Source organism: Nycticebus coucang, chromosome 4 (assembly GCF_027406575.1).
Source record: "Nycticebus coucang isolate mNycCou1 chromosome 4, mNycCou1.pri, whole genome shotgun sequence".
In the NCBI taxonomy this organism is placed as follows: domain Eukaryota; kingdom Metazoa; phylum Chordata; class Mammalia; order Primates; family Lorisidae; genus Nycticebus; species Nycticebus coucang.
The window spans coordinates 13,927,438-13,945,195 of record NC_069783.1 but is presented as its reverse complement, the minus strand read 5'-3'; the positions used below and the strand labels follow the sequence as shown (position 1 = coordinate 13,945,195).

At 36.6% G+C, this 17,758-nt stretch overlaps 1 protein-coding gene across 1 annotated transcript in view; it reads left to right on the top strand.

Annotated features, from left to right (window-relative positions):
• NBAS (NBAS subunit of NRZ tethering complex) overlaps nt 1-17,758 on the top strand; it is a 408,191-nt gene that overhangs the window by 30,363 nt on the left and 360,070 nt on the right. Inside the window, exons 7-9 of the mRNA XM_053587868.1 lie at nt 2,528-2,661; nt 5,930-6,063; nt 7,490-7,588. Coding sequence (XP_053443843.1) covers nt 2,528-2,661; nt 5,930-6,063; nt 7,490-7,588 — 367 coding nt within the window. The remainder of the gene's footprint in view (nt 1-2,527; nt 2,662-5,929; nt 6,064-7,489; nt 7,589-17,758) is intronic.

Genomic DNA, 17,758 nt, shown 5'->3' with positions numbered 1-17,758 from the left:
CCCTGGCTCAGGGAGAGAGTGTTCTAGCCAGACAATACAGCCTGGACAGAAACTCTGAGGGGGAAAGAGCTTGGCAACTGTTTAGGTGTCAGGGGCTGCAGCTGATGGAAATGTGAGAGGGCATAAGCATCTTCACTGTGAAGTGTCAGTTGTCAAGTTGCTAGTTAACATTTACCATCCATGTTTTTGCCTGTTTTTCAGACAACTCCTTTGACACTTGGTTTGTTAAAATCTGTACTGTTCATTCCTTTCCAAAACCACATAAGCAGCTGGAAAAATCAAGTGACTTTTTAAGTCTTTATTTTCACATCGTTATGTGAAATCTTGTCTTGTAATGGAAATATACCTTTATCTGGGTCAAAACACATGCAGAGTGTTCTGGAGTTACTGCTCATAGCTAGAAGTATTAGTAAAAACAAATCCCCTTCAGATGGAATGTAGTTCATAGATCTATTTATCCTTTCAAAATGAAGTAAGAGAAAAAAAATGTTATTGCAGATAATAAAAATGGAAAAATGTTTGCAGTGTTTCTTAGCTCATGAATATTTTTCAGGGCAAAATTGTTATCTTGCTGATTTTTATGTAGCATCTGTGTGTATGCCTATTGTATACTCTTGCGCTCTCATTTTGTGCCTATGTGTAAGTTTGAGGTGGGGGGGCTGTCTAAAGACAGGGAGCTTATTTCTTATAAATAAATAGATAAGTAATTGGCATGAAGAAACTTATTCATGGCTGGTATACTCTACCTATATCCCCCATAATATGTATTTCAGAAAAAGAAGGAAACCTGAATTCTGCATAGTTACTAGGTCGAGAGATAAGTTCAGTTACATAATTCACATTTAATTATTTGGTAGTCCTTGTGGGATGCTAAACCCTTATCATTACTTTGCCCTGTTAATACAGATTTTTCTGAGAGACTTAGGCTTCACGCATTAGTGAAACATTAATCACTTTGTGTTCCAGGTCCTCAGATGGCAATGTTGAACTAGGTACTGTCTCTGATTTCAAGGAGCTCAGAGACTTGTGGGACAAACAGCTCTCTATATAAACGGTATAACGTGATGTGATAAATGCTATGAAAGATGTATGGACAGCATATTTGGAGGCACACAGAGAACAGTTAGTTTTGAATATTGTCTTGTGAGGAGGCGGTGACAATTATGTGAGGCCTGGAAGGATGAACAGTAAGACTGGAGTAAACAATGCTTAGAGCAGCAGTGTGGAGGAACAGCGGATCTGCTCATTTTTTGCCAGGTGGTTGTGGTGTGGGTGCATCATTAGGCATGTGATAGAGGCAGAACTGGAAAGCTGTGATGGGCCTTTTCATGAAGGGCCTTTCATGTATATTTACAAGTTTGGACTTGATTATGCTGGAAATGGAGAATTATCAGGGACTTTAAAGCAGCAGAAGGATGTGTTCTGTTCTTTCCTTTTTAGGAAGGCATGTTGAGATAATATGGAGGAAGGAATAGGAAGAGATGAAGATGGGAAGACCAGTTAGGAGGCTAAGCTAGATACGGGAAACCTGAACTGGGATTGTAGTAGCAGAGCGTGGAGCAAAGGCCATCAGTTTCTGCAACTTTTTTGAGGCAGTCCTAAGGCTCTGAGAGGCAGTGTGTTGTAATGAAACCTGCGTTGTGTAGGAAGGCAGGATGTCGAGGTTCTGGCTTTTGTCCTGTTCCTGGTGTCGTCTTGAGCCCCTTAATCCTTTCCAGTTCTTGTTGCCAAAGGGAGAGCTCTGGTCCTTCTGCGCATCTCTTCAGTTCTGGCATCTAACAAAGGGAAACTGAAATAAACAAAACAAAAAAACCTTAAACAACATTGACAAAGTTTAGAGTTTCACATCCTCTTTTTCTTCTTTTGCAGCTGATAGCCTTTCTTTCTATTGTTGTATTGAAAAATTTAGAACAGAAATCCAGGTGTTGGATTATTAGGATTATTCAGGTTTTGATTATTAAAATCTTTTAATTGTGTGATTGACTAACAGCAGCACTTGACTTACCTGCCCAATATGTGCATATATGTAAGTATTCATATATTTTTTCCTCTTGTTCCTTTCTACTACTGTGTCAGCATAGTCCCACTTCATATATTCTTGGCATTTGTATTTAATATTTTTAAAAGATTTCAATTGCAATTTTCTTTTTTTTGCTTTTAGGAGGGATAAACTTATTTCATTGGAATTATTTTCTGCCTATTCTGTATGCTTTTGATCTCTCTCAATTTCCTAAGTAGTTTGGGATGTATCATTCCTGAGTCTTTACCAGACCAGCTTGATATTCATCAGACCACGAGTGTCAGTAGACTTTGCTTTTAAAATAAATAGGTCATAGTTTGCAATGGTTTATATTTCCCACTCTTCATTGAAGTGGGTTTCTGGGAACTTCTTTTTTACTGAATGAAGCATTAGAGAACTTAGGAGATGATGTAATACAGTTGAATACTTACTTTTGTTGCAGTTATTAAAAGTGTTAACTTTTTAAATAATATATTGTTAAAAGCACCTCTTTTCTTTTCATTCTAGTTCCAAAAGATCCAAAACCCCAGTGGAGACGGATAGCATGGAGCTATGATTGTACCTTGCTGGCCTATGCAGAAAGCACAGGAACTGTGAGGGTGTTTGATCTCATGGGCAGTGAACTCTTTGTCATTTCCCCGGTATGTACATGCCTTACACTGATACCACCTGTTTTTTCGATGCCTTCCAGATACACGTACTTGAATGAATGAATGCGAAGATAGGTTTAATAGAGGTATAAGTCACAATAATAAGCTGTGCACTTAATATGCTCAGAATCTAGTTAGAGGTCTTTATTATATGCATATTTATTCTTCGCATTTTGTAATTCAGTATCTGGATGTAAACCACCTGAGATACAGACAGTTGTTAGAAAATTCTAGTGAGGAAAGGAAGTCAATTGGCTGTTGCAACAGGAAGAACTTCAAGAGGAGTTAGAAGTTGTTAACCCAAGGAGGATAGAAGTTGAAAAGGAGAGTCGAGACAAAAATTAATGGTAGTAATACCTTGTGTTTTTGTAGCGCTTTATACTTTATTAATGACTTCAATATGTGTTCTCATTTTATATTCATGACATACCTTTGAGAGGGTTGGGCAGGTATTGTCCTCATTTTAGATTTAGAAAACAGATTGAATGGGAGAAAAATGACTTTTCCCATGGTAGTTTAGTTAGTAAGTGTCCAGGAATCCAGTGCTTTTTTGTTTGTATCTTCCTTCTCCAAATGAATGGGATCTAGAGGCATGTATCACAGCTGTTTTAAATCTGGCTGCATCTTAGAATCATGTGGAGAGCTTTATAAAGAAAAGAAACAGAACAAATTATTAGATTGCCCAGACTCTACTGACAGAGGTTCTGATTTAATCTGAATGGGGTCTGGGTGTTAAAATCATTTATAAGCTTTTCACCTTATTTTAATTAGAAACTAGATCAAGAACTGATGAAGCAGATAATGATTTTTGTTTATAAGTAATGAGTGGAAAAACTCAAAAAAGTGTCTTGTGCTCGTATTATGGAAGTTTTAGGGAACCAAACTAAGTAATTTGGATTATTAGTTTCTAGACTAGTGCTATGTAATGGAAGTATAATATGAACTATATATGTGATGAAGTGTAATTTTAAATTTTCTAGTAATAGCAATAAGAAACAGGTGAAATTTATTTAATACTATATTTTATTTCATCCAGTTTATCAAAGATATTATCATTTTAACATGTAATCAATATGAAGTATTATTAATGAGATTTTTTGTGTTCTTCTTTTGGTCTCAAGTCTTTGAAATTTGATGTGCATTTTTATATTTATGGCACTTCTCAATTCCGACTAGCCACATTCATTGTGTAGCACTAGAGAGGATGGTAGGGAGGAAAAGACTTTTCCTCTACCCCAGGGGTGTCCAGCCTTTTTTCTTTTCTGCTGCACATTGGAAAAATAAGAGTTGTCTTGGGCCATACATTAAATACACAAACACTAACCAACGGTGATGAGCAAAATAAAAGTTCTCTGCATACCTTTTTATGATATCTGATACCACAGGTAAGCAAGACAGTCTTCAAATAAAGGACGGCCTTCATATGGCCTGAGGGCCGCAGGTTGGATACCCCTGCTTACTCTCTTAAATTTAGTAGTTAAGGGTCTGCAAATTAAACTGACAAAAGACAGATTCACAGGAGAAAAGGCATATAGTTTTTATCGATGTTAATGTTTTGATGAGCATTGGGAGTGTCACAGAAAAGTGAAAACTCAAAGAAGCAGTTAGACTCAGGGGCTTATGTACTTTTTTTAAGGGGCTATTGTGGAGAAGTGACTACAAAAAGGAAAGGGTAGAACACTTAGAGATCTAAAAATAGATCTGCCATTCAATCCTATAATTCCTCTACTAGGTATATACCCAGAAGACCAAAAATCACATTATAACAAAGATAATTTGTACCAGAATGTTTATTGCAGCCCAGTTCATAATTGCTAAGTCATGGAAAAAGCCCCAGTGCCCATCCACCCATGAATGGATTAATAAATTGTGGTATATGTACACCATAGAATATTATGCAGCCTTGAAGAAAGATGGAGACTGTACCTCTTTCATGTTTACATGGATGGAGCTGGAACATATTCTTCTTAATAAAGTATCTCAAGAATGGAAGAAAAAATATCCAATGTACTTAGCCCTACTATGAAACTAATTTATGGCTTTCATATGAAAGCTATAACCCAGTTATATCCTAAGAATGGGGGAAGGAGGAGGAGGGAAGATGAGTGGAGGGAGGGTGATGGGTGGGATTATACCTATGGTGCATCTTAGAAGGGTATATGTGAAACTTAGTAAATGTAGAATATAAATGTCTTAACACAATAACTAAGAAAATGCCAGGAAGGCTATGTTAACCAGTGTGATGAAAATATATCAGATGGTCTATAAAACCAGTGTATGGTGCCCCATGATCGCTTTAATGTACACAGCTATGATTTAATTAAAAAAATAAAATACCCAGACATATCTATAAAAAAAAAAAAAAAGAAAAAGGAAAGGGTGTTGGGTCTTCTAGAGATGATGAATTGTGGGAAAGAGACTAGGAAATATATGAAGGAAACTAATGGAAGATAAGGATTATTTTATGCTCAGGCAATCCACTAGCCTCGGCCTCCCGATAAGGATTATTTTATAAGGTCTGTTTATGCAGACTCATTTTGGTGTGACTTCCATTCTCTGGGGATCCCATCTCCTCTTCCTGGTACAGAGAGGCACTTTCACAAAGAGAAATTTATGACTTGTGTTTAGGCAGATAAGGGGAAGCAGAGAACTTTTCCTGCATCTGCTGATTCTCAGTTGCCTTCAGGTCAAGATAAACGTGTGCCAAATTGATGCATTTTGAGGTGGCATTATCTGATCCCCTTCAAGGGTGATAAACTTTATTATGTGTGCTTTTTAAGGGGCACAGGCATTCAGATGTTTAGCAATACAGCCTGATTTTTAGTTGTGGAAGAAGGTTGACATTGAGTGAGCGTTTTAAGTGTGCTGGTTGGGCAAATGGAACATAATTGGTGACTTTCTTTTTTTAGCATAGACTACTGTTAGTAGTGGAAATTAACTTTTGCAAGCTTGTATCTGAAAACAGGCTCTGAGAGTTCTCTGAGGCATTCACTGTTTTTCCTCCTTTTTGGGCAACAGACATATAGTCTGAATAGAAATTTACTTATCTTGATGGACATCTCATTCAAGGAAGCTGCTGTGGTTTCAGCCTGGTTTCGGAGGGCTGGTCTAGATTTGAGTGTCTAGTTCTACACTGTGACGCTCATGATTTTCCATTATAGAGGGCAATTCTGGAGCTGTCTTCTTCAAAGTGTAACTGGTAAAGCCAGTGTCTCAGATGTTTTCCAATTAAGCATGCATTAACTTTTATCTCCTCCAGGCATCCAGTTTTGCAGGTGATTTGAGCTATGCCATTGCTGGGTTGATATTTTTAGAATACAAAGCAAGTGCACAGTGGTCTGCAGAACTCCTGGTCATTAATTACCGAGGAGAACTTAGAAGTTACCTTGTAAGGTAAAAAAGTACTTTGGAAAGTTGTTTTTGAAATAATGTTTATTTCTCTGGCTTAGTGTCACATTTTGGTATTTATTTTTCCACAGTATGTTAGAAAAGCTACAAATACAATAGGAAAGTTGAAAACACAATTTAGTGAACACTTGAATACTTATTATGTTCCATTTCTCTTTATGTATCCATCCCACTGTCCAGCTATTGACCAATCTTTCTTTTCAGTATATTTCCAATTAAGTTGGAGATACCAGTATTCAAATTCTTTAGCATGCATACCATGCGTTTGATATTTGCTTATGGTTTTATTTCTTTTGAGGTAAAATTTACGTAGATCTTAATTGTGCATGTATTGGCCAGTGAGTTCTGATAAATGCATAATTTGTATAATTCAGACTTCTGCCAAGATACAAAACATTACGGTCATGCTAGAAAGTTCCCTCATGCCCTTTTCCAGTAAATCTCTATACACACCATCTCCCAGAACAGCTACTATTTAAAAATGTTTAGTTATAGATTTGTTTTGCTTGTTCTTATAATTCACATTATTGGAATCACTTATAATTGGCTTTCCATAATTGTGGATTTTGTATCTGTAGATTCAATCAACTGCATGTTGAAAATATTTGGAGAAAGGGCAGCGCCTGTGGCTCAAAGGGGTAGAGCGCCGGTCCCATATGCCGAAGGTGGCAGGTTCAAACCCAGCCCCGGCCAAAAAAAAAAAAAAAAAAAGAAAATATTTGGAGAACAATCCTATCTGTACTGAAGACATGCAGACTTTTTTTCTTGTCATTATTCCTTGAACAATACAGTATAACACTTATTTACATAGCATTTACATTGTATTAGGCATTATAAGGGTGATTTAAAGTGTGTAGATTATATGCAAATACTACACCACTTTTATATCAGAGATTTGACCATCCTTGGATTTTCTCCACAGATACCTAGGGACAACTTTAGTTTGTACTTTTTTTGCCTAAGTCTTCATTCAGCATAATTTGAGATTCATCCATATTTTCACTTAGATTAATAGTTTATTCCTTTGTGTTGCTAATCGGTATTCATTGTATGTATTTCTTTTTTTTTTTAATCCGTTATTCTATTGATAGACCCCTAAGTTTCCAGTTAAGTGCTATTGTAAATAAAGTTGTTAGGATATTTTTTGTACAACTCTTTGTAGACAAATATTTATTTCTCTTGGGTATCTTCCAGTCGGATTGCTGAGTCATAGGGTACATATAGTTTATTTTTATAAAAACTGCCAGTAGTTGCAGCAATTACCTTCCCCACTATAATGTAGCAGAGTTCTGATGTTTTACATCCTTAGCCATTTTTTGGTGTTTGTCTTTTTAATTAATTTAATTGTGTATTTAGTGGTGTCCATTGCGGTTTAATGGTATTTGTTTCTTATTTACCTTCCTAAATTTAGTGTTGGAACAAATCAGAGTTACCAAGAGAGTCACTGTTTCAGCTTCAGTAGTCATTATCCTCGTGGAATCAACACAGCCATTTACCATCCTGGTCACAGGTGAGTAGCCATTTGTTCTCATATTTAGTGGAATATTAAATAGGTAGAGAAATCTTGGCACAGATTTAGAGAAAAGAAACTGTCCATTTTGATTCTTATTTTGGCTTCTTCGTTTCCTTCTTTACGCATAGTTACCTTTAATATCTGTAATGTTGTTGTCATCTTCTGATTATTCAGGCTTATCCATCTGACCAGAGCTTCTCTGAGCCAGATGGGGGCACCGGGGATATTGATTGAGGAATCTCTTTTTTTTTTTTTAATTTTTTTTGTAGAGACAGAGTCTCACTTTATGGCTCTCGGTAGAGTGCTGTGTCCTCACACAGCTCACAGCAACCTCCAACTCCTGGGCCTAAGCGATTCTCCTGCCTCAGCCTCCCAAGTAGCTGGGACTACAGGCGCCCGCCACAACACCCAGCTATTTTTTGGTTGCAGTTTGGTCGGGGCCGGGTTTGAACCCGCCACCCTCGGTATATGGGGCCGGTGCCCTACTGACTGAGCCACAGGCGCCGCCCCGAGGAATCTCTTCTTTTCTCTTAACCTTACTTTTCTCATCTATAAAATACTCAAATACCTAACTCAGCATTATTGAGAGAACTACTGAAGTACCATATATAAAAGTGCCCTTACACAGAGGGCCTCTTTAGACATTACTTCCTTCTTTCTTTCCATGGAAGTTAGGGCTGCATTGGTTTTCCACAGTCCCTCCAACAGTTTTATCCCATCCTTCTTGTATGTCACTGCTGCATCTATTTGGCATTTACATTGAGGGTTACTAGAAACCTTATGATATTTTCTACTTCCATTTATTTCTCTCTTTAAGTTTTGTTATGTGAGAATGAGATTTACATGTATCTTTTAAGTTAGCCAAGTTAACTGTTTGGTTCTCTAAATGGAAACTATGCCAAATTGAGTGAGACAAACCTGAGTTTTAATTTTGGGACTTACTCTGTCTATTGGCATGTCCTTAAACTCTGTGACTCTCAATATGCTTAAGACTTTTTGAGTGAAAATGTATGCAAGATTCATATTCTGTTCAGTCTTATACTATGTTTTTTGTTCAGAATTGCATTATTGTGATATTTGTATATTATAGAAGAACACAACCATGCTGAAGTCCCCTTTGTGCTCTTCCCTCATTCTATCATCTCTGTCTCTTGAATTTTGTGTACCTCATTCCCTGGCTTGCTTTATAGTTTTCCACTTACTTACACCTAGTTTTGCTGTTTTGACTTTATATGAATGGAATCACACAGGAGACTTACAAGTCTTTATATTTTTGCTTTTTGATGCCTGTTTTAATTCATTCATTTTTAACTACTACTAGAACTTTTCATGAATAGTTTGCAACATATTTATCCATTCTCCCATAGATGAAAATTGTTTTCTTTTTTTTCAGTTTTTTGTTTTAAAAATACTACTGTGGTAAAACTTACTGTTTATTTCTTTGACATATGTCTAAGAGTTTCTTCAGGATATGTAATTGGGGGTGGAATTGCCGAATTGTTACGTAAATACATCTTTAACTTTATTAAATGATGCCAAATGTTTTCCAGAGTAGTTGTATTAATTACCAGTTTACAGCCCTATCATAAATATGTGAAAGTTTCTATTGATTCATATTCTCATCAGTGCTCTTGATGATATCAGGCTTTCAAATTTGTGCTGTTTTAGAGGGAGTAAAAAAAGTATGTCAAGATACTTGGTTTTAATTTGCATTTCTTTGGATACTGATTAAGTTGAGCAGATTTTTATTTGTTAATGGCCATTCATGTTTTCTCATCTTTGAAATGCTTTTTTCTATCTTCTTTTGATTGTTTGGTCTTAACATTTTTATATAATCTGAATATGAATTCTGGATCTTTTGTGTGCATGAGGGATATCTTGTTCTAAGTATGTGACTTGTGTTTTAAAAAGTTTTTTCTTCCTTGGTGTGTGTCACACTTTATGGGGGCAAGACATGATTGCAAGAGGGACTTTACCTAACAATTGCAATCAGTGTAACCTGGCTTATTGTACCCTCAATGAATCCCCAACAATAAAAAAAAAAAAAAAAAAAAAGTTTTTTCTTATATTTACTTTCTAAATTTAAAAAATTTAGGCCAGGCGCAGTGGCTCATGCCTACAATCTTAGCACTCTAAGACGCTGAGGAGGGAGGACTGCTTGAGTTTAGGAGTTGGAGACCAGCGGTGGCTCATGCCTAAAATCCTTGCACTCTGCAAGGCCGAAGAGGGAGGACTGCTTTATTTTTAGGAGTTAGAGACCAGCCTGACCAAGAGCAAGGCACCATCTTTACTAAAGAAAAATAGATGGGCTTTGTGGCAGGTGCCCATAGTGCCTGCGCCAGGGAAGCTAAGGCAAAAGGACTGCTTGAGCCCAGGAATTTGAGGTTGCTGATCTATGATGCCACGGCACTCTACCCAGGGCAGCAAAGTGAGACTCTGCCTTAAAAAACAGAAAAAGAAAAAGATTAAAAGTGTTTTTTGTAGAGATGACATCTTGCTATTGCTGCCCGTACCCATCTCATACTCCTGGCTTCATGTGGTTCTCTTACCTTGCTTCCCAAAGTGGTGGGATTATGAGCACAAACCACTGTGCTCAGCCATATTTAATTTTTATTGAATAAAAATTGCACATACTGGGCGGCGCCTGTGGCTCAAGGGGTAGGGTGCCGGTCCCATATGCCGGAGGTGGTGGGTTCAAACCCAGCCCCGGCCAAAAAAAAAAAAAAAATTGCACATACTATCAAGTGTTTAAATAGTTAAAAAAACTGACTCACTTGATATTTTACTTTCCAAAGGTCACCATTTTTGGGTATTTTACTTGATCACTTTAGTTGCTTTCATACAACTCATAAGCTTTCTAAATGGAAAGCTTACGTTATACTACTTTTTTTTTTTTTAAATCATAGCTGTGTACATTAGTGCAATCAAGGGGTACAATGTGCTGGTTTCATACACAATCTGAAATATTTTCATCAAACTGTTTAATATAGCCTTCATGGCATTTTCTTAGTTATTGTATGAAGACATTTGCATTCTGCATTTAGTAGGTTTCGCCTGTACCCATTCTAAGATGCACTGTAGGTGTGGCCCCACCCATTACCCTCCCTCCACTCCAACCTCCCCCCTCCCCTCCCCCCTCCTTGGCCCTTTCCCCATATTCTTATGCTATAGTTGGGTTATAGCCTTCATGTGAAAGCTATAATTAAGCTTCATAGTAGGGCTGAGTACATTGGATATGTTTTCTTCCATTATGTTATACTTCTTGATTCTAATTGCAAACATTATGTAATTGGCTTCCCTTTATAGAAGATGTGTATTTAGTTTTCTTACTTATTTCACCACATATATGCTCACTGAACCTTTGCTTGTTCTCTTATTATATTTATATCATAATTTTTTAGTATGATTATTATTATGGTTATGTAGATACTATTAAAAGGTGAGACAAGCTTTTACAGTATTTCATGATTGCTTTCCCATTTTTACTTATTTGTTTATTCATTAATTCATTCAATAAACATTTATTGATTTCCTACTTGGTGGGATATACTGTTCTAGGTGCTTGGGATGTGTCTTCCTCATGGAACATACAACAAACAATAAAGATAAAGTATATGAGGAGCTAAGTACTATGGAAAAATATTATCAGAGAGTAGAGAGGTGGAAGAGTAGAGATTAAGTTACAATTTTATTTATTTATTTATTTAGATAGTATCTTACTCTGTTGCCCTGGGTAGAGTGCCATGGCATCAGCTTAGCTCACAGCAACCTCAAATTGCTGAGTTCAAGTGATCTTGTTGCCTCAGTAGCTGGGACTACAGGCACCCACCATGACGCCCAGGAAGTTTTTCTACATTTAGTAGAGAAGGGGGTGTCACTCTTGCTCAGGATGGTCTTGAACTCCTGAGCTCCAGGGATCCACTCTTCTCAGAATCCCAGAGGGCTAGGAGTACAGGCTGAGCCCCTGTGCCAGGCCCAGGTTACAGTTTTATTTTATTTTATTTTTATTTATTTATTTATTTTTTGTTTGGTTTTTGACCAGGGCTGGGTTTGAACCCGCCACCTCTGGCATATGGGACCGGCGCCCTACTCCTTGAGCCACAGGCGCCGCCCCAGGTTACAGTTTTAAATAGAGTACCCGGCTACTTTCATTGAGAAAGTTACATTTGCACAAACATCTGTAAGAGATGAAAATGTTAGTTATTTATGTATCTAGGATAAGAATGTTCTACTCAGAGGGAACATCCAAAGCAAAAGCGGTGAGTTGGGAGTGTGTTTGGCATTTTCTAGGTACAGCAAGCAAGCCAGTTAGGCCAAAACAGATTGAGAAGTAGAGTAACAAGCCTAAGTCGAGAGAGAGTGGTGAGCGCTGCATCATGCACAGCATTGTAGGTTATGGTGAGACTGACCTGGTAACCACTTACTCGTATGTATTTATTCTCCTATAGTTAAAGTAGTTAAAGATTTTTTTTTTAATTTTCCAGGTTTTTAAATGTACTTACCACACATTTCCCCCCAAACTCACCCTATTGTGTAAATCTCCATTCATCAGATCACATATGTCCGGCGTTCTGTGAGTTTCATCCTCTTGAGGAAGCTTCAGAAGTTTTTGATCTTGCTCCATTTAGATTTATACCTGCCATATATGTTGTCTTGGGGTTTCACTTCCCCATCATCTTGAGGATTCCTTTCATATTTCTCTTTGTTGCATGACGCTTTCTGGATTCCTTGCTTTTTCTCTTTTGGATAATTTAACTGTTTTGCTGGGTCACAACTTTCTTTTACTTCCTTGTAAAGGGTTTGTGGGAAGTATAATTTTAGAAGCCTTGCATGTCTGAAAATGGCTCTGTTTTTATGATTGATTAAGTGCACAGAAATGTAGGAAGGACATACTGTATTTTGCCTTGTATAATGCATTCCCTTGTATAATGTGCACCCACGTTTTTGGCACAAACTTTCAGGAAAAAAATCTTTTATTGTATTTTTTTTAATTCAGAGTTACAGCTTAAAGATTTTAGTATATGAAAACCATCTTGAGAAACTAAAGTAGGACCTTCACATGAAAGCTATAACCCAGTTACAACCTAAGAATAGGGAGAAAGGGGAAAGGGAGGGGAGGGAGGGGGGACGGAGAGGGAAGGAGGAGGATTAATGGGATTACACCTGCGGTGCATCTTACAAGGGTATATGTGAATCCTAGTAAATGTGGAATGTAAAAGTCTTAGCAAAATAACTAAGAAAATGCTACAAAAGCTATGTTAACTAATGTGATGAAAATGTGTCAAACGATCTATGAACCAAGTGTATGGCGCCCCACGATCATACTAATGTACACAGCTATGGTTTAATAAAAATAAGTAAATTAAAAACCATCTTGACATTTTCCAAGGGATTTTTCTTTTTCTTTCTTTCTTTTTTTTTTTTTTTCAGTTTTTGGCTGGGGCTGGGTTTGAACCCACCACCTCCAGCATATGGGGCCGGCACCCTACTTCTTTGAGCCACAGGCACTGCCCTTCCGAGGAATTTTTTAATAATTTTTGTTAAAACATCAACTAGATTGCTAGCTCTTACCTAAAGTGTACAGAGAGAAATATGATGTTCTTCATTGGCTGGACATGTTTTCGTTGCAAGTTCATCATAAGTTCAATAAACTGATTTCTATGTTCCAGTGTATTATTTTACATCTGGGTATTGTTATTGCTTTCTAGAGTTACACTTTCAACTCATATTTGTGAATAAAAGAATTCAAAACATTTATATAGATATGGAATTAATTCTACCCATGTATAATGAACATCTTTATTTTTCCTTCAAAAATTTTGACAGAATGTCTACATTATACATGGCAAAATACGATAATTTGCCCATAGAATTTAGAAGATATTGCTCTGTTTTATTCTGCCTTCTAGTGTTACTCTCGAGAATTCTGTCATTCTAGTATGAGAACCGTGTTTCTTTCTCTGCTTTATGTCCCCTATTCTTTGGAATCTAAGATTTTCTTGCCCTCCCACTGTTCTGAAATTTGAGCATATTATAACTTAGGTTTATTAATATCCACAATGCTGGCCCTTTACTTTGGGTACTCATAACTCTTACTTTTTTTTTTTTTTGTTTGTTTGTTTTTATTAGATAACTCTTACTTTTGAGGGAATTCTTGGGATTCTTTCTTAGATTGTTTTTGCTCCACTGTCTTTTCTGACCCTTTTTATGTAGGGTCTCCTAGAAGTACCTTTAATGTTCTCGTTCTCTCCTATTTCCCCCTTTGTTTTTTGTTGAAAAAAGGAAGTAAAAGATTGTTTTAATTTTTTCTGTATAAATACATGGGCTTAATGAAGAAAGTTTGAAACACTTTTTGAGATCTTTTATAAGTATAATGAATTACTGAAGCATGATTCTAATTTAAAAAAATCTGTATTCTGGTTAATTTTTGCTGAAATATTTTGTTTTACTAATTCTTCTGGACCTCATCTCTTTGTTTTTTTTGAGACAAGAGTCTCACTTGGTCATCCTTGGTAGTGTGCTGTGGCGTCATAGCTGGCAGCAACCTCAAACTCTTGGGCTCTAGCAATTCTCTTGCCTCAGCCTCCCTAGTAGCTGAGACTATAGGTGCCCACCATAACGCCCACCATTTTTAGAGATGAGGTCTCGCTCTGGCTTAGGCTGGCCTCGAACCTATGAGCTCAGGCAGTACATCTGCCTTGGCCTCCCAAAAGCTTGGATTACAGGTGTGAGCCACCACGCCTAGGTGGACCTCTTCTCTTTTTTAAATCATTCATTGTGATTTTAGTTTTAATTGTTATTTTTTAATTTATACATATTATCTAAAAATATTTTGTGAGAGAAAAGGGAGTTGAAATGAATCTTCAGTGTGCCACAGGTTGTTTTGAGGATTAATTATCTAGCACATATAGATAGATGTTCAGGAAATGGTAGATATAATTATCTTGAGTCAGGTAAATGTTATAGTATTAATTTATTCCTTTTGACTTGTGTGGCTCCTGTGTTGAAGAGTTAGTTCTTACATTTTTATGAAATTTGAAGATCAGTTTCAAAGCCTGGCTAATTAAAAAAATAAAAATAACTAACTTTAATAAGTAATCTGAAATAATAATAGACTTTTATTTTGAATGTAGTTAAGTGATCATATGCAAAGTTAGAGGTCTTCACATTTTATAAAATTGAAAGTAATTGTATTCACTGCAAATAATTACAGATTTTTTTATATCAAAACTTTTCTTTTGATTATAAAATAAACACATTACAAGAAGAAGAGAATCATGGCATTTTAATTTTATTTTTTTCAACTTCTTGTATAAAGGTTGGCCCTTTAATAAATTTGCTTTAAAATTTTAGATCTTGTGTTTTCCATGCCTAGCTTCACATTAAGTCTTGGATTTAAATGTTGCTATTAGAAAGGGGCTAGAATTTGTTTTGCTGTGACAAGTTCAGCTATTTATTGTGAATTTTGTCAAGCCACGACAGTGTGACATGGCTGTACCCATGTGGAGAGTGACTTTGGTAGCACATTTTATTATGTTCAAGCAAGTATTGCACTTTGCTCTTTTAAGGCCGTTTTTGGTTTAGTTCTACTTGATTTTGTGTTTTAAAGTGTAGTTCCTAAATCCTCCTTCCTCAGCACATGTATATACTTTTTTCCTTTAAAATTCTAATCTTCTATTTCTTAAAAAGTGTATTATTCTGTTGAGTTAAAGGAATTGCCTGTGTGAAAGATTGATGAAATAGAAATCCTATTCTGTCTTTAATTGGCCTGTTTTTCAGCACTCTCATTTATTGTGGCTTGCTATGTGTAATGCACTATGTCAGGTGTTGTGGGCGATAGAAATAAAGACGGATCGAGATCTCATATTCTCGAATAGTAAATAATATTATATTATATAATATATATAATATTATATAATATATAATATTATATATAATATATAATATTATATATAATATATATTATATATAATATAATATATAATATATATTATATATAATATAATATTATATAATATTATATTGTGTGTGCAAGCATATATGTCTAGTATGTATTTCCCAACTCTAACGTACATTTTTTTCTCTTGCACTCACTCTTTCTCTTCGTGTATGTGTGTATGTGTACGTGTAAATATGTATGTACCAGAATGCAATCTAGAAAGTGAGGGGCTTAGAAAGGATGCTGTACAGTGATTTGGGGATCAAGATAAAGGGCTTATCGCTTTATTGAAGGAAGGAAAGTATGGAAGGTGGCACTTGCACTGTGATCTGGACACGATGGTCATTTCAGACAAAGTGTGAAGAGTGGCAAGAGGAAAGAAGTTACAGTGTATTTTTGGGAAATTGCAAGTGGTGTAGCTTGGTTGACACTAGAGTGTGTGTGGGAGGGGAAAGGAAGTGACGGAGTTGATGGAGGTAGGGTGTGAGAAAGGCATGTTGAGGCCAGATAATTTGGAACGGTAAGTAGCAGCTTATTCTTTAGGGATCTTTTGGGGCACTATTTATATATACCACATTTTGTTGTTCATTTCTTTTCTATTTTGATGAATGTGTCCTACTATGGTTTGAATGTGTCTCCTCCGAAATTCATGTGTTGAAACCTGATGGTCAATGTATGATGGTATTAAGGGATTAGGCAGTGAGGGCTCCTCCCTCATGAGTGGGATTAAGGCCCTCCTAGAAGAGGCTTCACAAGTAGCATTTGGCTGTCTTGCCTTTCTGCCTTCTGCCACATGAGCACCTGTTCCTAGCCTCCAGAGGAGCAGCAACAGGGTGTTATTTTGGAAGCAGAAAGTGGTCCTCACTAGACAACCAAACCCACTGGCACCTTGATCTTGGATTTCCCAGTCTTTGGAACTGTGAGAAGATAAATTTCTATTTTTCATAAGTTATCCATTCTCAGGTATTTTGGAATAGCAGTATGGAAGTACTGAGATATATCCTGCAACTCCAGTTAATGTCAGATACTTGAAGGCAGGGAGTATGTAGTGTACATCCTTGTGAAAGCCTCAGCCACTGATATAAAAGCTCTCATTATTGATAGATAATGCTCCCTCTGTGGGCACCTTGATTAACTTTTATTTCCTGAGTAAAGAGGGAAAATTATGTTTATTTTGATTTTCCTTTTCTTTTTCTTCTGTTTCATTTTGTATTCTTTATTTCTCACATTTCTGTTTTTTTTTTCTTGTCCCTTTTAAAAGAAGTCTTTTATATCTTAATGCTGGATTGTTTTTGTTTATTTGGTTTATTTCATACTGACTACTCCACAGTCTTTATTTGTTATAAAAGTCAATATTTCATTTCTTTTTTTTCCCTAGTATTATTTCAGGAGGGTAAGTAGGGTTTATTTGGGATCCTAGATTTGAAGTTATCACACAGTGAATAGTTATTACTTGATAATGTGTCATAAGTTACACTATACTTATTATTATTTTTTTCTTTTTTTTTATTGTTGGGGATTCATTGAGGGTACAATAAGCCAGGTTACACTGATTGTAATTGTTAGGTAAAGTCCCTCTTGCAATCATGTCTTGCCCCCATAAAGTGTGACACACACCAAGGCCCCACTCCCCTCCCTCCATCTCTCTTTCTGCTTCCCCCCCCCACCTTAATTGTCATTAATTGTCCTCATATCAACCCTGAGATATCATCTAACCCCAGTGAGAATGGCCCACATCACAAAATATACTTATTATTTTTAAGGCTTTCACCTTTTGGCCCAGATTCTATGCAACTGAGAGAATTTTTTTGTGGGGGGGAGTCTCTATTTAAATAAGAAGTTTGGAAACTTAAATATATTATAAGCCAAACATAGAGGGCCTCTTTTCTTGTTCCACAATAATGTACAACTCTTGGTAGCAGTCAACTTGGAGATGGATGACTGCATTTAATATTTCTGAATGAAAATTGTAAAGCAGGGAGTATGTGTAAGCGCCCTGTTATGCATGACCATGCTTTTGCTAGGTGGTGTATATTTTCCATTATGTGGCCTTTTTTTTTTTTTTTGTAGAGACAGAGTCTCACTTTATGGCCCTCGGTAGAGTACCATGGCCTCACACAGCTCACAGCAACCTCCAACTCCTGGGCTTAAGCGATTCTCTTGCCTCAGCCTCCCGAGTAGCTGGGACTACAGGCGCCCGCCACAACGCCTGGCTATTTTTGGTTGCA